General features: G+C 40.8%; 1 protein-coding gene across 2 annotated transcripts; it reads right to left on the reverse strand.

The window, feature by feature from the left end:
- Positions 1 to 1457: 1457 nt before the first annotated feature.
- Positions 1458 to 26723, reverse strand: LOC110497935 (RAS guanyl-releasing protein 1). Of its 2 annotated transcripts, none has more exons than XM_090211347.1 (17): positions 26582 to 26723; positions 21005 to 21195; positions 13730 to 13837; positions 11629 to 11689; positions 10993 to 11124; positions 9685 to 9838; positions 9339 to 9512; positions 8069 to 8185; positions 7666 to 7941; positions 7416 to 7496; positions 7018 to 7122; positions 6684 to 6793; positions 6145 to 6289; positions 5863 to 5899; positions 5110 to 5244; positions 2592 to 2971; positions 1458 to 2450 (listed from the first exon to the last, which is right to left on the reverse strand). In XM_090211347.1, exons 2-17 carry the CDS (start codon positions 21096 to 21098, stop codon positions 2310 to 2312), a joined length of 2250 nt encoding a protein of 749 aa, XP_090067473.1. In that variant the 5' UTR covers positions 21099 to 21195; positions 26582 to 26723; the 3' UTR covers positions 1458 to 2309. The 2 variants fall into 2 exon arrangements, with proteins under 2 accessions (XP_090067473.1, XP_090067472.1); XM_090211346.1 differs by lacking the exon at positions 26582 to 26723 and adding an exon at positions 22322 to 22585.
- Positions 26724 to 27707: the final 984 nt, after the last annotated feature.

Below are 27707 nucleotides of genomic sequence, written 5' to 3' on the forward strand. Positions count from 1 at the left end.
GCGTGTGCGAGCAAGGAGGCCAAGAATACCTGACTCAGTTACACCAGCTCTGTCATTAGGAATGGACCAAAATTCTCCCAATTTATTGTGGGAAGCTTGTGGAAGGCTACCTAAACAATTTAAAGGCAATGCTACCAAATACTATTTGAGTGTATGTAAACGTCTGACCCACTGGGAATGTGATGAACGAAATAAAAGCTGAAATAAATTATTATTCTCAAAAATTATTCTGACATTTCACATTCTTAAAATAAAGTGGTGATCCTAACTGACCTAAGAGGGAATTTTACTAGGATTAAATGTCAGGAATTGTGAAAAACTAAGTTTAAATGTATTTGGCTAAGGTGTATGTAAACTTCCGACTTCAATTGTGTGTGTCTCTGCTCTTCACCACAGAAGTCTGCACCTCTAATTATCTACAGAGATCTCAGGTCAATATTAATGGGAATACAACAGGTATTATGAGAAGCAGGCTATTTTTTAATTTTTTAATTTATTTATCCATTATTTTACCAGGTAAGTTGACTGAGAACACGTTCTCATTTGCAGCAACGACCTGGGGAATAGTTACAGGGGAGAGGAGGGGGATGAATGAGCCAATTGTAAACTGGGGATTATTAGGTGACCGTGATGGTTTGAGGGTATTGACATACAAGGGACACAAAAGATAGGAACCACATTCACACTGCTCTATTGTTCCCTTGCAAATGCAATTTCTTTCACTGATTGAGCCACCACCATCAGTGTTTGCTTTGTGGTGTGTTTCCTGTTTTAGCTTGATGTTGGAGGTTTTATAAAAGCTACATAGCAGAGATTGACAATAGCTCTAAATAGAATATCAATTTCCATCAATACTTTGTTTCTAACTGGCTTTTCAGTCTGTTAAGTCTGGTTAAAATAAGAGATTCATGCCATATAGGTAGTCACAACCTCACCTGTTTACTGTGGAGGTGGAGCCTTATTGTTCTTAACCTCTGATGGCGAGGGTGTCTATCCCTTTAAGAGCAGAACCAACCGGTCCAGGCTGATTTCTACAATCAACTACCCTGCTCACGTTCCCTGACATTATGGAAGGATTTTCTTATTTTCCTATTAGACTCCCCATTCATCTCCAACTGAGAGGTAATGGCACTGTTTCCACTGGTTCACAGCTATTGTGATGAGGTTGAATAGAGAAAGTGGAATACATTTATCCAGCAAATAGTAGTCACTGTGAGCTGTATTTTCAATTATTTTAGCAAAGTTGGACAAAACAAAATGAAAACCGTCAAGCAATTATGAAAGCAGGCAGAGTGGTAGGCATAGATATAAAACAGTTATGTATTGGTGGTTGGCTATGCCAACATTCTAGAGGGATTCAGTGACACCTAGTGGAACTTATCGCACAGCTACTGTCAGTTCCATAGCAACAAAGACAAATTAGAACCCATTGAATCAGAAAACTCACCCAACATGACTAATAGAGAATATGTCTTTATTATAACATTCATTATGACAGCAATACTGAGAGAGGACATCTTGAGAGAAATACTGGTACGATGGCACCACAATATATCATGCGCTTAGGGTATTTACACGGTATGTCATTGGTGAAACATCTAATATTATGTTAATTGCTACTATGGACAACCCTGAGCTGATGAAATATACATGAGAAAACTGTGGTTGAATCTATTCTTTCGATAAAACGTCTTACACATACATACAAAACTATTATTTGTCTATATCTACCTGTATAAAAAAAATGGAACAGCTTATCTTTTTCTAGAGTTTGTAGTGTTTTAACAATAAATATGGACAGTAACATTGAAATCACGTGGATTTACATGTTGTATACAATATGCATTCTTGTTATTACCTAAGGCAGGACAATAACTACACAGTCCACCTGAATGAACTTCTCCAGTTTCCTGGCCTTTCTGCCATACTGTGTGGTTTTCTGATTGTCAGAGTCCCAAAGCCGATGGCACACTGATTGGATATGTTTTGGCTATGTTCCATGATGGCTGGTACTGTACTTTGATTGTCTGTGTCCTATTCAGGACGGTACTTTCATTGGTTTTGCCTCATAACCCCGTTTTGGCTGTGATTGGCTGCAACTGGTGTTAAGACTGGCTGTATATACCATACTGTGAGTAACGGCGTCTCCTCACAGGGAGTTTTTGGTCCCTCTGTGTATCTTCTCGACTGTGTGGCACTAGGGTCCTCCAAGACATACAGTACTGTCAGTGGCTCTGGAGACAGATGGCTGAGCATCACCTGTGATGTCATAGAGTGGGTGTGTCTGACCGGCTGAGGGGCGTTCCTGGCTAGGAGGAGGAGGAGGAGTCCTCCACCACGGAGTGAAGGGCGTGCCTCTTTAGGAGTGTCTGCAGGATCTCTACCTCGCGCTGCGTCTCCCTCAGCTTCTTACGCAGCGTCTCGTTGTTCTTCTGAAGCTTCTGGTTCTCCTGAGAACAACATCATTCACTATCATTGTTTATTTGTTTGAATTGTCAACCTTATGTTCAAAACTCTAGAAATGAGAATGTAGTACATTCAATGTACACAATTGAACACGTATCAGTAACCCAGTGGTGTCTGAATCTCACCGTTTCTAGAGTATCATAGGTGGGTTTGTTGTCTTCGTCCAGCTCCTTGGGCTGTAGCACTGTAGAGGCTCTGTTCTCCCACTTGGCGTAGGCCCGTCGTTTGCGTTGGGGCACCGGGCTGGGGCATGGGGTGAGGGAGGGGGGTATGGGGGCCAAGAGAGAGGAGGGTACAGGGGCCAGAAGAGAGGACTGTACTGGCTGCAGCCGACTAGGCTCTTGAGGGGGGGCAGGGGCGTGGGGGCCCTCTGTCTGGGTGCTGCGGTGGACCCCCACAGGAATGGCCAGCTCAGGGGGGAGCCTCAGATGGGAGGGGGCCGGTGAGTCAAGGCTCCAGTCCCTACATTCCTCTGAGGGGTACGGGAAAGGCCCCTCTTCTGAGCCTAACACAAACAACATCATGAAGATAGTCAGTCAAATCTGATCTGTTCAACCCATTTCAATCCGTTTTGGGGTTTTGAAGTGATGTGTTTGCATACAGTCTGCATCCCATAAGGTTAAGAAAAAGTCAACTGAGTGATTGTCTGACCACAGAATGTTATTTTTAGTAGTTCCTGAAAGCAAATCCAGTGTTACGGTAAGTGAGGCAGGTCCTTGACTTTAGCGAGCAGTATGACAGTTTGAATCCACCTACACAGGGAAACTACCCAGGATGCTGTGCTACTTTTCCATAAAGTAGCTTAAACCTGCACTATCATCTGCAAAAACAAACTGTATCTTTCAAGTAATGATTTGGCATTTTAAAGTTCCTGTGTATTTGCACTCTACCAGTGTCAACAATGGTTGCAACATTGAATGGTACAGTTTAGGCCTATCTGAAACAAAATAGGTTTTAGTTTATATAACTGTAGTAAGCACAATGAGGATGTTATATTACTTATAGGCCAACAGATGGCGACCTTCTGTGGCCTTAGATTTCTAACACAAAGCTGCTCTGGCTGGTTACTACACTACATGTGGTTACAACTATTTTAGATAAAGAACCTATTTAGTATGCGTGTACAGTGCAGTCATAAAGTATTCAGACCCCTTCACTTTTCCACATTTTGTTACGTTACAGCCTTATTCTAAAACTGAATAAATAAATAAAAATCTGAATCAATCTACACATAATAACCTATAACAGCAAAGAGAAAACAGGTTTTTAGAACTTTTTGTAAATGTATTTAAAAAAAAGAGATATATAAACACATTTACATAAATATTCAGACCGTTTGCTATGAGACTCAAAATTGAGCTCAGGTGCATCCTGTTTCCATTGATCGACCTTGAGATGTTTCAACAACTTGACTGGAGTCCACTTGTGGTAAATTTGGAAAGGCACACACTTGGCTATATAAGGTCTCACAGTTGACAGCAAATGTCAGAGCAAAAATCAAACCATGAGGTTGAAGGAATTGTCCATAGAGCTTTGAGACAGGATTGTGTCGAGGCACAGATCTGGGGAAGGGTACCAAAAAATGTCTGCAGCATTTTTTTATTTACCTTTATTTAACTAGGCAAGTCAGTTAAGAACAAATTCATATTTACAATGACGGCCTAGGAACAGTGGGTTAACTGCCTTGTTCAGGGGCAGAACAACAGATTTTTACCTTGTCAGCTCGGGGATTCAATGTTGCAACCTTTCGGTTACTAGTCCAACATTGAAGGTCCCTAACAACACAGTGGCCTCTATCATTCTAAAATGGAAGAAGTTTGGCACCACCAAGGCTCTTCAAGATTCTCTGGTTTGATGAAACCAAGATTTAACTCTTTGGTCTGAATAGCAAGCATCATGTCTGGAAGAAACCTGGCACCATCCCTACGGTGAAGGTTGGTGGTGGCAGCATCATGCTGTAGTGATGTTTTTCAGCGGCAGGGACTGAGAGACTAGTCAGGATCGAGGGAAAGATGAACGGAGCAAGGTACAGAGAGATCCTTTATGAAAATCTGCTCCAGAGCAGTCAGGACCTCAGACTGGGGCGAAGGTTCACCTTCCAACAGGACAATGCACACAACCAAGACAACGCAGGAGCGGCTTTGGGAAGGCTCGGAATGTCCTTGAGTGGCCCAGCCAGAGCCCGGACTTGAACCCGATCGAACATCTCTAGAGAGACTTGAAAATAGCTGTGCAGCGACGCTCCCCATCCAACCTGACAGAGCTTGAGAGGATCTGCAGAGAAGAATGGGAGAAACTCCCCAAATACAGGTGTGCCAAGCTTGTAGCGTCATACCCAAGAAGACTCGAGGCTGTAATCACTGCTAAAAGTGCTTCAACAAAGTACAGAGTAAACGGTCTGAATACTTATGTAAATGTAATATTTCTGTATAAAAAAATAAAAAAACATTCACCAAATTTCAAAAAAACTGTTTTTGCTTTGTCATCATGGGGAGTTGTGCGTAGATTGATGAGGGAAAAAACGATTTAATCCATTTTAGAATAGGGCTGTAACGTAACAAAATGTGGAAAAAGTCAAGTGGTCTGAATACTTTCCGAATGCACTGTATGTGTGTTTGTGTGTTTGTGTGTGTCCCTCCTCACCTTCCGGGCCACATGTGGTGCTGGGTGTGGAGTCTGGCGTTAGTGGACCTTCAGAGGTGCTACTGCCTTTGGCATTCTTCTTACACTCAAACGCCACCTGATCCTTACACAGCCTATGGCAGTTCATACCACAGTCTGTGACCAGGCCAAGAGAATACAGACAATGTGTTAGAGCAAGCAGAGGTGGAAAGGAGGTAGTTAAACATGTATACTTGTATGGTCTTGCTGGGTTGCACAGAGAATGCATATTTATGTTTTGTTGTGATTTACTAACGGAACACTTCAGCACCCGACTAGCTAATGCAGCATCCATTCCCCCTCAGTAGCCTAATGCTGCTGCTCAGCCTGTGGAACAGAACAGTTCTCAGACCTTTACGTACATGTTGCCATGAAAACAGTGTGTTTCTGACTGTTTCAAGGGGAAGAGGGTAAAAAGCAATGCTGTGGTTGTGACTGCAGACTCAAGTCTTTTATCTGTTGCAAGGTTCAGCAAGCAGTCTGCATGACAGAAACCACACAACGCAGCTTCTTCTTAAGATAGCTACACTTCACTTGCTCCTCACAGCCTCCCCATTATCAAGAACATCGGCCTCCCCATTATCAACAACATCTGCTAACATTGTATTCTATCAACAATACAAAGTACTGAGTACAACGTACTGAACTCTAAGCTACATACAGTATGACATATATAGAAACACTATGGAATATTCCAGTCTAAACTCAGTGACAGTAAAAAAAAAGAAGAATCACCTCTGCATCTGTAGCCTTGTTTTATGACGCCCCACAACTGTAATGGAGAAGAGGAAGTTGCTAAGATTATTAATAGATAATACAGCTGATGCATATTTAAAAATTAGCATGTTTAAATATTGTCATTTATAGTCGTAACTGCATTGCTATTGTTGATGAGTAGTCTATAACTAAGGGCCAACTTTTTTCCTGTTCCAGTTACATGGTCTGGAAAACCTCCTGGCCCTATTAATGAGAACTACAGTCTAGCTGAAGACAGGCCAGTATAGAGTAGTGAATTACAAATCCGGAGCAGTTGTCACAGAATGTGGGCTTCATGTAGGTGGTCTCCTGAAAGTTGTGGACAAAGCCAAGACCCAGTTTGGAACAGATGACACTAGCACGCATGAAATAGGCTGTGATCTCCTCTCTGCTGATGAGGCCTTCCCTGGGGCAGGACAACACAAAGCATATCTCATGTAAACAAACTGTCTGATAAGAAATGTTTGCAATGTGCTGTGTAGGCATTGGGAACCATTTCATAGGTCTTCATTGAAATAGGAGCAACCAAAACTAGCAGTTTTTTTCACTTCAACAGTTTCAATCCAGTAGCTAACTGGTTAAAAGGTTTGTGGTTTCACCTGTCAGTTGACCACAGTGAGAATGGCTAGCTCATAGTTCTGATGCTATTTCTGTTTCCTGTTGCTACAGACCCTGCTAACAGATTCCACTTTAGTTTCCTTTCTCTGCAGTCACAAATGAACCCATGCAGTTACAATGAACTGTCAAATGTGCCAAAGGAGAGCCCATTCACCCACAAAGAAACCATACACTCCACTTACTTCTCTTTGTCCATGACACAGAAAGAGAATGGAAAGCTAGCAGCAATTTTCTCAAAGTCCCCTTGAGAGATGAAGCCATTCTCATCATGGTCATAGTTTTTAAACACGGACTGTTGAGGGACAAGAAATTGTAGTGGGATACATGAAGCACAATAGATCAACTAGGAGAGGTGGCGTAAAACCACAACTTCTAGAGAAATAATGTATATAGTAAACAATATTAGTCATTACATAACAGCCATGACATAACAATAATCATAACACAATTACTTTTTTTATGAAACAGAATACAATGTGCGTGAGAATACAGTGTGATAGGTCATGGATAACTCACATCCACCATTCTTTGCACATGTTTGCTGATGGTTTTGGGGTCAGGTTTTGGGGGCACTCCTGAAGCCCAGTTCACAACCACTGGAGGTCTAGAGGGGGTGGCGGGCTGATGTAAAACAAAACAGATGATCAGAACACTGTCAGAAGATGTAGAATAGACCATACTGATGTTAAATGGGCCAATTAAAAAAAAGTGTCAGTGCTTATTCTCTTTCAATAGGTTTGTTCATGAGATATACAACATCCAATTTCCGGACATTCAGAAATGATTCAGTAAAGCTAACTGGGTCTTAATGAGTGTTATTATATGTTTTAAATTGAAAATACCCGTAGCCATAACACAGTGAACGTGATATGGCTAGGGTTATTTTCAGTTTTTCATGTCCCTTTTTTACTCACGGGTGCTTTGCTGTTCTTGGGCTCCCTGGTGTAAGACAGCTCATAAATCTCATCCTCTGTGTAGTAGAGGTCCAGGGACAGCTGAGCAGTAGAGGACACCAGGGTCAAACAGCTGATATATTCCAACGAACACAGTAGTGTGTACTAGCCTATGAATTTGATATTTTGCACTGATATTACGATTACATGTTTGTGTCATTTTTGCATTGTAGGCATAAACGTGTCAGTGGCATTTTAAGTGTGTACTAACCGTGAGAAGGTGGACCAGGTCTTTGTTGGCATCGAGCTGTGGGGTGATCTGCTGTAGCTGGATCAGCTCGTTGATGTGGTTGTACAAAGCCTGGAGCTTCTGAACATTCACCTTGTTGTCCTCTACGTAGTCTGACATGGCCTCGTTGACTGAGATCAGGTCCTTGAGGTGAACCCCCAGGATGGGGATCTTAAAGCCTGCACACCTGCTGTACGCCTGACGGTAGTTGTCATAGTTCCTACAGGAGGACAGGAGGTCTGTCATCTCATTCAGCACCTGCGGAGAGAAGAGACAGCAGAGAAGATATTGTAGATGATCACCTTGTACAGTATGCATATATTGGAGACATTTGTCAACATACTGATCAATAGATCAAGTTATGATAATGTTATAAATAATGTACCTTGGTGACCTCGTGGGATACATGTGAACTGGTCTCTTTAAGTCTGGAGATGGAGCTGTGGCATAGGCCCCCCACCACAGCCATTAGTGTATTGAAGTTGTGCATAAGATGAAGGCTCTGTTTAACACATACACAAACAATTAAATGAACCCCGGAGTTAACCAATAGTACACCCCACAAGTAGCACTCCAATATTGATTGCATAATGCACTCATAATACTGGCACACTTTTCTCAGTTCCTAATTGATGCTATATCCCTGCTGTGGGACACTGGAACCCATTGATGTGGAATACATTAAGAGAAGGTAGAGGAGCAGCATCTGACTAGTGCATTAAAGGGATACTTCAGGATTTTGGCAATGAGGACCTCTATCTACTTCCCCAGAGTCAGATGAACTCGTGGATACCATTTTTATGTCTCTGCGTGCAGTTTGAAGGAAGTTGCTAACTAGCGCTAGCACAAATGCTACCTTGCGTTAGCACAATGACTGGAAGTCTATTGTATCTTCTAGCATACTATCAGATAGCATAGACTTCATGTCATTCCGCTAACGCTATGTAGCATTGGCTTACGAAACTACCTGTAACTTCTTTCATACTGGACACAGAAAACTAAAAATGATTTGACTCTCATCATTTGACTCTCATTGCCAAAATCCTGAAGTATCCCTTTAAAGTAACCTAGAGAGATTCTCCATCCAACTCGGCCTCTCCATCCAACTCTCTCAGCTCGTCATCACTTTTCAGGACACAGCTTTGCATGTGAATAAAGTGGTGAAGAGCCATAATAAACCAGATTTCATCAACTAGAGCCACTAGTTATGTTTTCCATGGTACACTTGCTAGCACTTGAGTGTCAGTGTTTCACCTGATAAATCTATTAGTGCGGATGGCCTGTGCTTTGTTAATATTCAGAGCACACATTCTCTGTTAGCAAGCTTCTTTGACGCACTAAAAGCCCATCATGGAACTCTTGAGAGTCATTAGCAGCCCTCTTTTAATATGCATTATGTAACTACAAATGATGGTGCTTCTGCAGCTCAGCAGTAGGTAGGTCTCACTGTGCTGTATGAGATGGTAGACATGTATTCGCTTAAGCCGAGGAAAAGGCACTGGATATACACTATGAACAAACACTCTTTGAGAGGGTACAAAACATGGAACCTAAATACCTTGTATGTGGACATTTAGTTATTTTTTACACATAAACTGTAGAGAGATTGTTAGTCTATGATAGATCTGAAGGAGCAGGAATAGTTAGGGCCATACCTGAGCCACATGGATGAACTTGGTGAAAACCTCTGCTCTCAGCTGAGCTGTAGGCCGACTCAGAACCATGAGCTGCACCCACTGTGAGATACCATTACACAAGGTAATGGAACGTTCCATCATGGGGTTGTCCTTCATGCAGCAACTGCGGATGTAGTTCTGGTAGTCTGCAAACTGTCAGAAATAATAAAGCATATGCTGACTCATTTTGCTAAAAGGACAGAGGTTGGGGAACACATTTGGAATGCATTGCGATACCTAAAGTAGAGCGCATGTGCTATGAGATTCTTCCCAATGTCATAGTGTTAATAACGATCACATTCAGGCGAATTGGGACTCTACTCACTGATATTCTACAGAAGGACTTGAACTCCAGGTAGGTGAGGTGCTCAGCCAGCTCAATGGGCTCCAGGTGATCAAACAGCAGAGACACTTTCCTCTTCTTACTACTGTTAGCCTTGATTTTCTGACTGGGCTTCTGAGACCAGTGCCTGTCATTTCTGTGACACAACATGGTGAACAACATAGACAGGAAATATACAACTACACTACATTAACAAAATGTAGTGAAAATGCACTGATATTGGCCGATTAGGCTTGACTCGCAATCGGTGTTCCAATTCACCCAAATGGTGTTTGATCGGGTTAAGGTAAGGGCTCTGTGCAGGCCTGTCAAGTTCTTCCACACCAATCTCGACAAACCATTTTTGTATCAACCACGCTTTGTGCACAGGGACATTGTCATGCTGAAACAGGAAAGGGCCTTCCCCAAACTGTTGCCACAAAGTTGGAACAACAGAATCATCTATAATGTCATTGTATGATGTAGCCTTAAGATTTCCCTTCACTTGATATAAGGGGCCTAGCCCGTATCATGAAACACAGCCCCAGACCATTATTCTTCCTCCACCAAACTTTACAGTTGGCACTATGCATTTGGGCAGGTAGCGTTCTCCTAGCATCTGCCAAACCGAGATTAGTCAGTCAGACTGACAGATGGTGATTCATCAATCCAAAGAATGCGTTTCCACTGCTCCAGAACCCAATGGTGGTGAGCTTTACACCACTCCAGCCGACGCTTGGCATTGCGCATGGTGATCTTAAGCTTGTGTGAGGCTGCTCGGCCAAGGAAACCCATTTCATTATGTTCCTGATAAACAGTTATTGTGCTGACGTTGCTTCCAGAGGCAGTTTGGACTCGGTAGTGAGTGTTGCAAACAAGAACAGGTGATTTTTACGCACTATGCGCTTCAGCACTCGACGTTCCCGTTCTGCGAGCTTGTATTACCTACCACTTCGCGACTGAGCCATTGTTGCTTCTAGACGTTTCCACTTCAGAAATAAAAGCATTTACAGGGTAGACATTTGATGAACTAACTTGTCGGATCCTATGACAGTGCCATGTTGAAAGTCATTGAGCTCTTCAATAAGGCCATTCTACTGCCAATGTTTGTCTATGGAGATTGCATGTCTGTGCGCTTGATTTTATACCCCTGGCAGCAAAGGGTTTGGCTGAAATAGCCAAACCCACTAACTTGAATCCTTATACTTTTGTATATATAGTGTAATACACAGGCATGAAACCATTACATCAGCATGAATGTTAAGCCAGAGAGATATTCGTTCTGTTCAGTAATATACTGGGGATACTTACATCCATTGAGTCTGCAACAGAGGGCACAGCCTCTCCTGGCCCTGATCTCTGATCAGATCCTGGAACTGTTCCATGGAGTCAGACAGGCTGCTGTGCAACCGGAACATTGTCCAGAACTCCTGGATCCAATACCTGAAATAGATAGAAAATAGATTGTTCACTGCAATTAAATACTATACTTCTGACTCTAAACCCCAGTTGTTTAGTTATCTAATAAGAAATCAACACTGTAGTTTAATGCAAATGTAATAATAGCATGACCTAAACCAGTGTTGCCCAACCCTGGTCCTCGAGTAACTCTAACAGAACACATTTTCATTGTAGCCCTGGACAAACACACCTCATTGAGCTCTTTGAGGCTTGATAATTAGATTACAAGTTGAATCAGGTGTACTTGTCCAGGGTTACAATAAAAATGTGTACTGTTGGGATACTCGAGGACCAGGTTTGGGAAACACTCACCTAAACCATTAACCTAATTTCAGAATATTGTATAATTAGGTGACAAGTGGATTTCATAAGCTCTTTCATAAGAATGATTGGACAGTGAGGTATTGTGTGAAAGCTTTAGTGGACCCCAGCAGGCCCTGTGGTAGTGACAGGATCAGGACACCTGCACGGGGTACAGACAGTTACCTGATGAAGTAGCAGATCCTCTCACATTCTGTGGACTGCTCATTCTCCACGGCGCTTTTAAATGTAACAACTCCAGTTAAGGATACATTATGATTCACTGGTATAGTAAAATGTGTGCACATTGTTTAGAGTCAGGGAAGAGACCAGGCACTGTATGTGGGATTTATTAGTGAATAAACGACCTGGATCACTATGCAGGACAAAGTGTCTATTCATTTCTGTTCATCTAAGTCACATGTGTCAAACTCATTCCACGGAGGGCCGAGTGTCCACCTTTGTACTTGATCGATGAATGGTCACTGATTAGTAAGGAACTCACCTCACCTGGTTGTCTAGGCCTTAATTGAAAGGATAAAGCAAACATCAGCAGACACTAGGCCCTCCATGGAATGAGTCTGACACCCCTGATCTAAGTAAACAATTCCAAATATGTGTTTATTATATTTAGTGGAGGAAACAGGTGTGATATTTGGTGGTTTGGGAGGAGGCGATCACAAATGGTTAAAACTGGTTAGGAGCATCAGCAAATGAATCATTCTGGTGGTGTGTGGTTCCGATAGCCCATTTGGTTGAAACATGGTTTTTATAGTGCAATGGGTTGGATTGCTTGGTTGCTTTGGATAAAAGTGTCTTAAACGTGCCCAACACACATTCACTATTCCTTTCAAAACAGACTGTGTATTACATTTGCTGGCAGAGTACCCTTTTAGTTAGTAAAAACATGTTCTCTTAACTAGCTAAAAACACAGCTTACATAATGTTACTTTTACCCCTCAATGGCTTTGAGTGTGAGAACAGTTTATTACCTAAGCTGCTGTGCCATATGCTCGGTAGGTACAGAGTGACCAGAATCCCTAGGGGATTGTATTAATCAAAATAAAAAACATTTCCATTCTTCTTAGTATATAAAACAGGGCTAAAAATAGCCAGCACTGTAAGCCTCGCCACAGCACTCTATTGGCAGAAATCAGCTTGAAGTGATGCACATAAAAAGGCTAATTCCATCATGGGAGCTCGAGAGCCGCCTACACCATCCCAAAGCCAGAATGTGTTTACAATAAATGGCATTAATGGCTACAGGGCTTTCCCTTGTTCCTAACCTGCTCTTAACAATATTTGATGCCTGCTTCGGAGACCTTGGCTCAGAACGAGCCCAGGGGTTCAAAATAGAGGGCAGGACACATTGTGCATCTTGAGGTGTGACGTAGGTTTTGGTGAGCAAGCCTCCTTGGTCAGTTGAGAGGCAGTGCTTATATCTGAAGAGGACTTCAGTCTGGGAAGATGTCATTAACACCTGAAGCCCATAGCCTTATTGCCCTCCTCACTGGGCCAGTACTGCTGCTCCTCTAGACTTTGTGATGTCAGAGCTCTTTGTTGAATGGAGGCTTAGATTACATACCGCTCATTTGGTCATTTTGTAAATATATATTATGTTCTGAAACCATTACATGCACCCATCTCATTAGTATTTAATTATTAGAGATATACAAATGTTTTTGCACCCACCATGAGTCATGTCCGCAATGGTCATGTGAGGTGAACTGTGTATGTTTTGTGTGTGACCTGATGAAGATCCGTTTCGGATCGAAACGTTGTCAATAAATCTGTGAATTGGGAGCTTTAACAGTGTGCGGGCCTTCTTGTTGTATACAGCTCATTTTAAACAGAAAATAGGCTTCTAGAGTGACCTTTAGAATCATGTTTTTTGAATGGTCCTGTGTAGCTAAGATGGTCATAGAAAAAAAAGTGTAAGGTACCCGGAAGACATGGAATTTGAAACAGAACACGGTGATGTGTACTGGAGCTAACAAAGACATGTAAAGAATCTACAGTAATAGGAAATTGGGGTGCACACATATTGGCACTGATAGTCACATTGATTGGAGGAGTGAGGCGTCGATGACATGGCACCTTGTCAGCCAAGTTGGATCTTAATTGGCCGTTGCTACCGACAACCAAATCACAAAGCAGTGCTGCACAGCCGGTAAAGATCCGGTGTTATGTTTGGCACAACAGATTGGTCAGGTCCTTGTGCCAACTCAATAATAGTTCTGGCTGTAGTGGAGCAGCCGCAGAGCATTGGGTCTGCTTGATAAAGGATATAGGGAGGTGAGTTTCTCCAGGAGGTCACTGGAGGACATGAGGAGTCGGTGCATGGTCAGGGTGATGTTCATCAGGTGGCTGCTCCCACATACAGAGCCCTCCACGTCTGAAAGAGAGCACACAACACATGGAGCAAGTCAGCAGACATTCTGTTGCACATCACAATGCCAATACTGTACTGCAGATGGTTGAGAGTTCATATGGACAAGAAAATGATTTCTGAATATCAATGTCCAATGCTAATGTAGCTCTTGGATAACAAAATCTAGCAGTCATGTCATGCAAAGAATCAATGTCAACAAAACAAGGGGATGTAGCTATTAAAACTACGTAGATTCTTTCAGCCACAAGTCTGCAAAGGCATGCAATAACAGAAAAAGAATGATAGTAATCAACCATAAACACAATAATGTGCCAGTTATGTGTCAAATACAAATCTCTAAGTGTATCTAGTCACTGGGTAACGGACATGTATAAAAAGAAATGGCATGTATGATAGCATTGTCATCTAAGTACAACTAACATTACCAATTCCCCTACTATCTGAGGTCATGCTTGATATGCTGGTATACACCATACCTGGACGTCTCTGCCTTTCCTGTGGTCTACTTTTCTCTGTCGTGTCTCACTTCCTGTCTTTGACCACCTCCCCTTACCTCTGCTAACGCTACAGACATCACAGAGAACTGCAGCCACTAACACTGTCATCTACTCTAACAGCTTTGTCCCTAGAGGCACTGGAGATAAAAAATGTTTTAAAAAGGATATGACAATGTGGAAACCCACTGGGCAAAAACTGATTGAATCAATGTTGTTTCCACGTCATTTTAACAACAAAAAATCTATTTGATGATGTTAAATGAACGTAGAAAACTGATTGGATTTTGAAAACAAATCATCAACGTAATGGAATTTAGTCTTTTTTTTTACCTAAATCAAATGACATGATGACATTTTTTATTTTATTTCATGTTGAATTCTAGTTAGTTAGACAACTCAACCAAAACCAGATGATGTTGAAATGACGTCTGTGCCCAGTGGGAAAGATCTCAAGGAATACATCGTTACCTGTATCCACAAAGTAACAATGGTGGAAAAAGTACACAATTGTCATACTTGAGTAAAAGTAAAGATACCTTAATAGAAAATGAGTCAAGTAAAAGTGAAAGTCACCCAGTGAAATACTACTTGGGCATCAAAAGTAAATGTAATTGTTAAAATATACTTAAGTTTCAAAGTAAATGTAATTGCTAAAATATACTTAAGTATCAAATGTAAAAGTATGAATAATTTCAAATTCTTTATATTAAGCAAACCAGACAGCACAACTTTCTTGTTTTTACTTACTTACGGATAGCCAGGGGCACACTCCAACACCGAGACATAATTTACAAACAAATCATGTGTGTTTAGTGAGTTTGACGGATCATAGGCAGTAGGGATGACCAGGGATGTTCTCTTGATAAGTGCGTGAATTGGACAATTTTCGGTCCTGCTAACAACTTTTGGTTGTCAGGGAAAATGTATTGAGTCAAAAGTACATTATTTTCTTTAGGAATGTAGTGAATTAAAAGTATAAGTCAAAAATATAAATAGTAAAGTAAAGAACAGATACCCCAAAAACTACTTAAGTAGTACTTTAAAGTATTTGTAATTAAGTACTTTACACCACTGCAAAGTAGCAATTGCAGACTCCATTCCTAACGACATTAGCCTTTCTTTTACAAACGATCTGAACTGAGAAAAGCTTTTGTTGGTCCGCTGTAACACGTTGTGCATCAAAGTTGAGACCGAGAGACTGAAAAACAGCTTCTATCTCAAGGCCATCAGACTGTTAAACAGCCACCACTAACATTGAGTGGCTGCTGCTACATACAGACTTGAAATCATTGGCCACATTAATAAATGGAACACTAGTCACTTTAATAATGTTTACATATCTTGCATTACTCATCTCATATGTATATACTGTATTTTATATTACCTATTGCATCTTGCCTATGCCGCTCTGTCATTGCTTATCCATATGTACAGTTGAAGTCGGAAGTTTACATACACTTAGGTTGGAGTCATTAAAGCTCGTTTTCAAACACTCCACAAATGTCTTGTTAACAAACTATAGTTTTGGCAAGTCAGTTAGGACATCTTCTTTGTGCATGACAGAAGTAATTTTTCCAACAATTGTTTACAGACAGATTATTTCACTTAAAATTCACTGTATCACAATTCCAGTGGGTCAGAGGTTTGCATATACTGTACTAAGTTGGCTGTGCCTTCAAACAGCTGGGAACATTTCCCAAAATGATGTCATTGCTTTAGAAGCTTCTGATAGGCTAATTGACATAATTTGAGTCAATTGGAGGTGTACCTGTGGATGTATTTCAAGGCCTACCGTCAAACTCAGTGCCTCTATGCTTGACATCATGGGAAAATCAAAAGAAATCAGCCAAGACCTCAGAAAAAAAATTGTAGACCTCCACAAGTCTGGTTCATCCTTGGGAGCAGTTTCCAAACGCCTGAATGTACCACGTTCTTCTGTACAAACAATAGTATACAAGTATAAACACCATGGGAACACGCAGCCGTTATATCACTCAGGAAGGAGACGTGTTCTGTTTCCTAGAGATGAATGTACTTTGGTGTGAAAAGTGCAAATCAATCCCAGAACAACAGCAAAGGACCTTGTGAAGATGCTGGAGGAAAAAGGTTCAAAAGTATCTATATCCACAGTAAAATGAGTCCTATATCGACATAACATGAAAGGCCACTCAGCAAGGCAGAAGCCACAGCTCCAAAACCGCCATAAACCTTTATTTAACCAGGTAGGCAAGTTGAGAACAAGATCTCATGTACAGTTGCGACCTGGCCAAGATAAAGTAAAGCAGTTCGACACATACAACAACACAGAGTTACACAATGACCATAATGACCACAATGACCGTTTGGAGGAAAAAGAGGGAGGCTTGCAAGCCGAAGAACATCATCCCAACCTTGAAGCACGGGGGTGGCAACATAATGTTGTGGGGGTGCTTTGCTGCAGGAAGGACTGGTGCACTTCACAAAATAGATGGCATCATGAGACAGGAAAATTATGTGGATATATTGAAGCAACATCTCAAGACATCAGTCAGGAAGTTAAAGTGTGGTTGCAAATGGGTCTTCCAAATGGACAATGACCGCAAGCATACTTCCAAAGTTGTGGCAAAATGGCTTAAGGACAACAAAGTCAAGGTATTGGAGTGGCCATTACAAAGCCCTGACCTCAGTCCTATAGAAAATTTGTGGGCAGAACTGAAAGAATGTGTGCGAGCAAGGAGGCCTACATACCTGACTCAGTTACACCAGCTCTGTCAGGAGGAATGGGCCAAAATTCACCCAACTTATTGTTGGAAGCTTGTGGAAGGCTACCCGAAACGTTTGACCCAAGTTAAACAATTTAAAGGCAATACTACCAAGTACTAATTGAGTGTTTGTAAAATTCTCACCCACTGGGAATGTGATGAAAGAAATAAAAGCTGAAATAAATCATTCTCTCTACTATTATTGTGACATTTCACATTTTTTAAATAAAGTGGTGATCCTAACTGACCTAAGACAGGGACATTTTTACTAGGATTAAATGTCAGGAATTGTGAAAAACTGAGTTTAAATGTATTTGGCTAAATGTATGTAAACTTCCGACTTCAACTCTATATATCCTTATTCCATTCCTTTACTTAGATTTGTGTGTATTAGGTAGTTGTTAGATTACATGTTAGATATTGCTGCACTGTCAGAACTAGAAGCACAAGCATTTCGCTACACTTCCAATAACATCTGCTAACCACGTGTATATAACCAATAACATTTGATTTGATTATAAGTAGGTGATTCACTATCATGGTTGTCTATTGGATAGAAATAGGAAACATCTTTGCTTCACTCTTAGGAAAAAAAGGTGCTATCTAGAACCTAAAAGAGTTCTTTGGCTGCCCCCATAGGAGAACCCTTTGAAGAACCCTTTCCACAGAGGGTTCTACCTGGAACCAAAAAGGGTTATCCTATGTGGTCAACCAAATAATCTTTTTCTGAACCCTTTTTCTAAGAGTGTAGACTTCCGATCTTTTCCATTCCAGGTACTATTAAACAATTTGCCAGTAACTTTCTGGAAATTGAATCGTGGCTAAGAGAGAACCTTGACGAAACCATTAAAATGGTGTTTAACTTTGAACCTAAACAGCTGGCATTGTCTTGATTCCACACAAGGACTCCAGTTTCCATGGGTCCCCACTTATCCCATATCTCCTTGAAATACCACAGACACCATGGCAACATGTTCATTTCTAATCTTTGTTATCTATCTCACTGGGCCACTTCAGCAGGCAGCTAATCCTGTCCTCATATATCCTGCACCGCTGGTACGGGAGTGTTCTGTTTACTCGTTCAAACAATGGCTACAACACCCCAATGGTCAATGAAAAGTTACCTTCCCAGCTACAATATGACACACAGACAATGTTACTGGATAAAAAACTGGCAAGAGTAAAAAAGAAACATCTAGAAGATCAATAGGTTTTAAGCTTTATACTGTCACTGTACAGTATGTAAAAGGACTGTGATGCAAAACAAGCAAACTATCCTTCCTCTACTATAATAAACTGAACAGTGCTGTTTTTATGGCTGTAACAATTGCAAGCAAGTCATGCTCTAAAACAGGTGTGTCGAACTCATTCCAAGGAGGGCAGTGTCTTTTATTTTCTCCCTTTCAATTAAGACCTAGACAACCAGGTGCTCTAAAATGACCTAAAATAACAAGGAAGCGGTTTTGATTCACTACCAGGTAAACAATTGCTTCATCATTTGACAACACCTCCCTGCCAACCCAGACTTGACTAATTGCTAAGGAAATCCCCTCTGTCTTACTCACTGTGGAAAGTTAGGAAAGCAGCAGCAGGCGGCACTGGGATAGGAGGAGGGATATGATGACAAACACAGCAAAGAGCTGGGAGTGTTGCCCTACTTTGAGTGTTTTTATTATCATAGGCATCATCAGCAAAGCCCCGGTGCAAGGAGTCTTTCCTTGTTTTGACAGAGAGGTACAGAAACTGGGCTGGATGATCCTTTTGTTTTGCCTCCATCAGCCTTATGCTTATCTCTACGGTACACATGAAAGAACCGGTAAGGAACGATCTAAGAGACCCCAGAGATTTCAATTTCATTATTAGTTGCACACTTTCAATAGTTCTCTTTCTACTGAATGTACCAGCAAGCTGTAGGTTTACATGTCAAACAATACATTCCTCAGTACAGGAACTTACTTCAAAACCCCCAGACAGCCATGATGCTCCGTAAGTGTACATATATTGATTGCAATAGGCACATAAAGGTTTTTCACATTAGTGTCTACAGTACATCCGAGTCTGCAGTGGTTTATCTCTGACTCGTGGTTTATCTCTTTGTGACATTCACAGGTTCTGTGCCTGCATCATACATGATTTACATGGAATATGCATTTAATTAAAAATGTCTTCTACGATTGAGGCATTCAAATATATACACTGCCTATTGCTGTCCATCAACATTATGATTGCGTAGAGACTTCGGGCAATGTGGGTGAGTGGAACTGTGGAGCGTGAACTTGAGGGTGAATGATGATGTCAAACATTATTGATCCACGCCCCTTGGTCCTCTGCATTTCAAAGAGTGGTCAGCATCTGAGGAGGTCCGTTTGGAGAGCTGACCTTTGGGCTAGCAGCCGCCAGCTAATCCTTCAAATAGCTTGTGCGTATGCTCTCACATTTGAAAAAGGTGCCTGAGCCCCAGGACCTGCGGGGTCAGCCTCTGATGTGAGACAGCAGCTGCTGGGAAACGTTCAGCCCTCTTAAACCCCTCTGTACTAGGTTCCTCCATTCTGTCCCTTATAATAACCTGGATTTAAAAACCCTGCCTGTTTATTGCCAGACCAGATTCCGATGAGAGGATTTGAATTTCTTGCTCTCAATTGATTAACTTGGCTGATATTTTTTTAAATCTGAATCCTAAATGAACCGCCAGCCATTATTCTGCTATTGTTCCCCCTGACAGATAGTGAAACTGTAAGTAGGGGATGTCACTTTCTGTATTCAGTCCATTGTACCACCTCATCACTCTCACGTCACTCCATTTGTGTCTCCAAGCAACGGTAATCTGAATGCTTGCCTCTTCATAGACATAATCACCATAACTTTGAGAGCACTCCAGACAACTTCGTAGAAAACATGATTCTAATTTGACAGGGTTTTTGACAGCATTGATAGTGCAGCCAACAGATTTTCATGTTACGTTAATGTATTGCTAATGTGATATGCCTAAATCAAATTCCACATCTACTGAATCAGTACTTCAGTTGTTGCATGATTGTGTTATCTCATATTCAGAGCAGGCATAGTTGGATACACATACAATTATACAGCCTTACAGCGATTGGTATAAAGGTTTGCACTATTGCCCGGGGCAATTGACCTGAGCAGTCGCAAACGTTGAACCTACAACCAAAATTGCAGTAGTCTGGTATTTCTGGTTCCTCCCATCTGTAGGTGAAAATAGCTACTTTAAATGTTTGGGCAAGTGATCATAATCTTCGGGCAACCAAAAATATTCCTGATGTGCCTTTCAGACCTTAATGTCAATCCCTGACTTATCTCAAAAGAAAAGACTGAAGACCATGTTGTTAGACAACAAATAGAGGCTAGTTCATTTAAGTCTTCAAATATGGTCTGTTTGTGTCAACCGAGCACTATATGCGAATTAGAGATACCTTGTAAATGGTGACAGTTTAACGGAGACAGGGTCTCTTAACATCAAACAGCTAGACGCAGAGAAAAACAGGTGCTTCCAGGAAACACTCACCGTACTGATTTAAAATAAATTGAGGTTCAGCGACATTTAAAAATGATCAAATGAAGCGCATGCTTTAACCTAACAAGCAGAACTAATGACAAGGATCCTGACCTGCACAACCATTTTGTACAGCTCAACAAACTAAAATATTAAACGTGTTTCTAATTTTACATGCAACAAAAAACAAAAACATATTTTATTGTGATTTAACAGATGCTTTTATCCAAAGTGACTTACAGTCATGCATGCATCAATTTTATGTAACGTGGTCCCAGCAGAAATGCAATCCTGGTGCCGTGCTCTACCGACTGAGCCAGAAATCATTTTCAAATAACAGAGAGAAATATGCAGCACATTAGCTACCAATAGCATTGCTGGCAGAAACTCAAAAGCAACCCAGAGCACATAGACTCACCAAAGGACTGGATACAGGCCTGGATCACCTCCTCCCAGCTGGCCCCCTTTGTGAAGTGTCCTGGCAGAGACATTGTGACCTTGCCCTGGGTCATCTGGGCCTGGTTGGGCCTGTTGAACCGCTGAGGCCGGGCAGGCACCGGTGGACAGACCTTAGATCTGGAGCCACTACCCGGTCCCGGAGAGAGACGTCTGGAGGGGCAGTGGTGGAGAGAGGGAGTGAGATAGAGGGAGGTGTAGAAAGCACAGCTTTGTATGTTTATGTGTATGAGTGTATGTGTGTGTGTGTGTGTGTGTGTGTGTGTGTGTGTGTGTGTGTGTGTGTGTGTGCGTGCGTGCGTGTGTGTGTGTGTGTTTCTAGGGGACTTTCACAGCATGCAGTGAACATTAAACCATTGAAGTATACAGAACCTTCACAGCATGCAGTGAACATTAAAATATTGAAGTATACAAAACAATGAAGTCACACACTCAAATATAATGTAGGTTAAAGTGTACCAAAAATATTGCAACTAACACAACACTTGTCATGTTCATTACACAATAATAAACGTGTTTAATACCATGTATCCTACAGTTACAGTAGCTGTGCTATTTTTTATTGTTCTCATTCAATTCCCTTTGGGGAAATCATTGATTACCGACTTCCATTATGGGAACCACTATATCAGTGTTTGTCCAACCCTGGTCCTCCAGTCCCCCAACCGTACACATTGTTGTTATAGCCCTGGACAAACACACCTCATTCAGCTCATTGAGGGCTTGATGATTAGTTGACAAGTTGAGTCAGGTGTGTTTGCCAGGGGGTTACAATAAAAATGTGTACTGTTGGGGGTACACGAGGACCAGGGTTGGGAAACTGCACTAGATGAACAGTTAGATGGCTGATAAACAGAGAGGATGCCATGCACTTGTTCGATACACTTTCCACACTATAAGCTACATTTGTAATTAAAAACACTCAACTATGCCATACAATTCGAAGGAGAGAACACATAGGCTAAAGGGAAGCTGTTTTGAGAGTGCACATTATGTGCGCTCTGGCCGATGCTTTTATAAATCCCACTGAATTGTTGCACTCAAGTTACTTTACGACCAAGAACCACCAAACGTGTCTGATTTAAATTAGGACTACATTGGAAAAGTGTACAAGATTCAAATATATATTCGGTGTCAATAAAGGTTTTATAACTGCGTATGTTGCAAATTGACAAAACCATATTCGCTGTATTTAAACTGTGCACGTAACGCACTCCATAAACCTATTTAGTTTATTTTACAAACACAGGAAGGAGTTCGTTATAAAATAAAAACTTACGAATGTTCTTTTTCCTTTCCATTCGAGCCCACATTTTCATTTTGTCCATTTTCTTTGGATTGGCAGCCCATAGCGAGATACTGGGCAACAAGTGGTTGAACGAGACTATCCATCTGTGTCCGTTTCGATGAGAGCAACATTGTATGCTTGGTTCAGTGTGCGGCCGTGCGCCGGCGGGGAGCTCACCATCGTCCTGACTTGTCAAAGAGAACGGCACAAATTATGCATCGTGCTGTGGCTGTGTGGGCGTTAACGCACTTGAACAAAAGTTATTTTGGTGATGCGCCCAATGTCACTGCTCAGTAATTTATGCATAGGGGCACATACGAGCTCAAATGAGTAGAATGAGTAGGCCGCCTGACCTGTTTTTTTATTAGTCTATTGCCATTGTATAGTGATTTGACATTAAAGCATGAGTCACGATTAAATTGCCATTTTTTGATATTATCAATTAACTATCAGAAAATGTGTTGTTTCATAGATTATTAGGACTACAAATGGATAGAGTTTTAAATCAATTTTATCACATTTAAGTGTGCAATAACTAAATGGATTGCAGCAATAGGTTTGTGGCAGGTTAATTCACAGTGCCCCTACGCTGTATGCCAATCAAACCATGACGAGTGTCTTCAGGTTCCCTGGAATTACACTGCCACCATGACCACAGCTCCATGTGTTGCTGTATTGCTGTGCCTGCAGAAAAGGAAAGGTGGGGCCTTCCTCTCCGTCAGAGCTCTCTACTATACAGTAGACTTTAGACCCCTATAAAGATGTTTATGTGAGCCTGTTGAATTCCCCTAAGAGCTACACTATATATACAAAAGTCTGTGGACACACCTTCAAATTAGTGGATTCAACCGGTCAACTATAAGTGTTGTTATTGTGAAGTGGAAACATCTAGGAGCAACAACGGCTCAGCCGCGAAGTGGTAGGCCACACAAGCTAACAGAACAGGGCCGCTGAGTGCTGAAGCGCGTAATGCATAAAAAACGTCTGTCCTCGGTTGCAGCACTCACTACGGGGGCAAAGGAAGCAATGTCAGCACAACAACTGTTCGTCGGGAGCTCAATGAAATGGATTTCCATAGCCGAGTAGCCACACACAAGACTAAGATCGCAATGCGCAATGTCAAGCGTCGGCTGGTGTAGTGTAAATCTCGCCACCATTGGACTCTGGAGCAGTGGAAATGCGTTCTCTAGAGTGATGAATCACGCTTCACCATCTGGCAGTCCAATGGACAAATCTGGGTTTGTTGAATGCCAGGAGAACACTACCTGCATAAATTCATAGTGCCAACAGTAAAGTTTGGTTGAGGAGGAATAATGGTCTGGGGCTGTTTTCATAGGTTAGTCCTCTTAGTTCCAGTGAAGGGAAAATCTTAACACTACAGCATACAATGACATTCTAGACGATTCTGTGCTTCCAACTTCCAACAACAATTTGGGGAAGGCCCTTTCCGGTTTCAGCATGACAATTTCCCTGTGCACAAAGCGAGGTACAGAAATTGTCAAAGATCGGTGTGGAAGAACTTGACTGGCCTACACAGAGCCATGACCTCAACTCTGTCGAACACCTTTGGGATGAATTGGAACTCCCACTGCGAGCCAGGCCTAATCGCCCAAAATCAGTGCCTGACCTCACTAATGCTTGTGTGGCTGAATGGAAGCAAGTCCCTGCAGCAATGTTCCAACACCTAGTGGAAAGCCTTCCCAAAAGAGTGGAGGCTGTTATAGCACCAAAGGATGGACCCACTTCATATTAATGCCCAAGATTTTGGAATGAGAAGTTCGACGAACAGGAGTCCACATACTTTTGATCATGTAGTGTATGTTAGGACTAATCACACATGTCCAGACAGGGGGATAAGTAAACTGTTAATCAAAATATACATGTTGATATTAGTTGTCAGGGGTCTTTATTTCAACATTATTCTGTTTGTATTTCTAATACCTTTTAAGACTTTTTATGCTAGATGTTTTTCTAAGTCTTTTCCATCTGTTTGAACAGAAATCAAAGCCTTTGCTTATTCTTTTTTTTAGGATGGAAAATGGTAGAAACTTTACTTTACTGTGCTCTACTGTGCTGTCCAAACTTGTGAAACATGATTGGTCCAGATTTGGTCCGTTCCAGACTGGACTGGACGTTGAAATCAAGGCCAGGGCGGACTGACCAAATTTCAACTACTTTTCGACTTCCATGGATATCCGGTGTCGGTCAGTGCTCAGTGGGTAAGGAGAGAGAGAGGGAGGGGTTGTCTAGACTGTTTTCACACTTGCTTTGACCACCAGAGGACAGTAACATGAAGAAAACAGGATCTTCATTTGAGCCAGTTTGCCACAGCAGTTCAATAATCCTGCAGCAACAGGAAATGTGAATTATTATGTGGATTATAATTAATGAAATACGCAATATCTTCCTTTGCATAATTCCATTACTGATTTTAATTTACAGATTTGGTAAGAGAATTTGAGTTTTAATCACTTCATATTTCATTAACCAATTAGTAAAATCAGTAAAAACACTATAACTAATTGGTAAGTCTACCTTTATTTGTTACTTTTGTGAACCTGTATTATCCTCCCACCTCACGAGGGAGAGAAATAAACACATTTTCGATTTCAGTAATTGCTTTCAAAGACATTGGGAAGTAGCCTAAGTATTTGCATATATATATATATATATATATATATATATATATATATATATATATATATATATATTAAACACAAGTAGTTTAATGTTGGAATGTATTTGGAAATACACTTGGAAAGTATTGGCATGCACTGTATATGAAAATACCCAACACTCCCATGCATTTGAACCCATGTCTGTTTGGTATTTAAAATGTTGTATTTGGAATATTTTTTAAACAGTAGGCTTTTTATAGGACATTATTTGAAAATACTTTCAAATACTTACAACAGAAGTAGTTGATTCTGTACATATTATTTGAAAAAACGGAAATACACAGAAAGTATGTATTTAAATAACAAAATAATAAAATACACATGTATTTGGTCTGCATCTAATATAGAACTAACTATGCATGTGTTATTTGTTATCCAATATTTTTTAATTTGTTTTTATTTTCATGGAGACATTGGTTGAGTAGGTTCTGGAGAAGCAGTCAAACATGACACAACCCAGTCATCATGTTGACACAAGCACTAGTCATAGCATCGTGTGGTCATAGACTGTGATACAAAAAACAAAAACGAAACTCCTGAAACTCAGAAACTCATGTTATCTGTGTGCATTCCCCTGGCCTACTCCCATTACTCAGAGACTTCTTTCCCCCATCCACCCTTAACTGTGTGATATGGATTCTACCAGGCTGATATGGATGGAAATACTATACTCCCTTGTCTTTCTGCATTAGGCAAGATGGACTAAGGATTGTTATCTAGTATAATTGCTAACACTGTAGGGCTTGCACTTCCTTGAAATCAGTTATTTTTTATGACTGAGAACATCATTCAACCATTTGCTCTCTGACTTTTGACAATGGGTTAGATTCACTGTTCACTTTTCTCACAGGGCTACATTCTGTAATATAATAAAAGGCCCAAAATGTCTCAAATCTGCCGCCATGTGGTTGTAGTCAGCACACATTCAAGTATTTACCAGAATCTTTGTCATACATTCTAAACACTACTGAGCATGTTCCATCTATAAAATAAATATGTGACATGTCAGCAGATAGCTCAAACCTAAAGGAATGTTCTCCACATTCTACAGATAATCAACATTCAAAAAACACATAAAACAGTCATACAAATGTGATACCTTCCTACCTTCTAATTCAACTGTTCTATTTGATGAACTTTCCAAATGTTAAAATCTTCACACAGACTGGTTAGGCTATGAAAGTGAATAACTTGCAGATATAATAATTCCCTCTGTGCATTCTGTAACCCCACACCCCACAATGCCTTTGTGATGTTTGAAGTAGATTCGATTGGACTGTGGTTTAATGTGTTATATATTGTAAGGAAATATGTACTACTGTTGCAAGACAGTAACTTCCTGCTGTGGACAAGGCATTAGGAAACATAAAACCATTATAAAAATAACCCAAAGCAACTCTGTGCAAGCCACAATGGCCCAGTGCACTTTGTTTCAGCTGTCTACTTTATAAACTTCACAAAACCATTACTCAGAAAAAAAATTATTATATGACCCAACCATAATAGACTCATTCTATTTGGAAAAATTGGAAAGAGTATGGCACTCATTATATTATATTTTAAGGCTGCTTACCAGATAACTCTCCAGTTGAGGAACTTTCTGTCTGCCTGCAGCAATTTTGCATACAGTGCAATCTTTATTCTAAATGTACAGTCTTCTTTATGCGCACACCATGCAGTGACAATAAAGATTATTCTCAAACATCATGCAAGGTTATGATGATGACGTCTGTCCCCTCCAACCTCCCACGCTCCACCCCTTTCCATCAATCATTATGAAGTCCTTAATTTCACTCACCTTCTTTTAGTGCTTTGGTCACGGCAGCGATATTGACATATCATTATGGGTGAAAGATCAACTAATGTTAACTATGGACAGTGGTGTAAAGTACTTAAGTAAAAATACTTTAAAGTACTAATTTAGTAGTTGTTTTGGGTATCTGTACTTTACTATTCATATTTTTACAACTTTTACTTTTACTTCACTACATTCCTAAAGAAAGTAATGCACTTTTTACCCCATACATTGACACCCAAAAGTACTTGTTACATTTTGAATGCTTAGCAGGACAGGAAAATGGTCCAATTCACTCACTTATCAAGAGAACATCCCTAATAGACATGCTTAGTTTGTAAATTATGTCTGAGTGTTGGCGTGTGCCCCTGGCTATCCGTAAATTTAAAAACCAAGAAACTGGTGCCATCTGGTTTGCTTAATAAAAGACATTTGAAATTATTTATACTTTTACTTTTAATACTTAAATATATTTTAGCAATTACTCTTACTTTCGATACTTAATTATATTTAAAGCCAAATACTTTTAGACTTACTTACTTACTCAAGTAGTGTTTTACTGGTTGATTTTCAATTTTACTTGAGTAATTTTCTATTAAGATATCTTTACCTGTTTTTGTTTACTTTGCTCACATTGAAATGAATGTCTTATTAGTATTGCATGTAATAATGCAAGAAACTGACCCTGTATTCAATTTGTGGCACAGATAACTCTAGTGACCACAGACCTGACTGTCACCTGACAGTGGCAGAGTTTCAGCCATACAGGAAGAATCTCCTACTGAGTTAGTAACCTCATGTTTTATACTCTATTGTACACATTTAGCTAACTGAAGCCAAAGGTTTGCATCATTAGCTTTTTTCATTAGGTAGCTAGCTATATGATCGATGTAGCTCAACAAAT

The sequence above is a fragment of the Oncorhynchus mykiss genome, chromosome 19 (genome assembly GCF_057628025.1).
Source record: "Oncorhynchus mykiss isolate SJ-2025 chromosome 19, ASM5762802v1, whole genome shotgun sequence".
NCBI lineage: Eukaryota > Metazoa > Chordata > Actinopteri > Salmoniformes > Salmonidae > Oncorhynchus > Oncorhynchus mykiss.

Bases quoted from the DNA above. Each gene is read 5' to 3' on its own strand.
- LOC110497935 (XM_090211346.1), bottom strand. From the start codon at position 22,461: ATGTTGCTCTCATCGAAACGGACACAGATGGATAGTCTCGTTCAACCA. The intron at 11,125-11,628 runs GTAACTGTCTGT...TATCTATTTCAG, and splicing joins AGGATCTGCTACTTCATCAG to GTATTGGATCCAGGAGTTCT. The intron at 6,290-6,683 runs GTAAGTGGAGTG...GTCCTGCCCCAG, and splicing joins TGTGTCATGGACAAAGAGAA to GGAAGGCCTCATCAGCAGAG.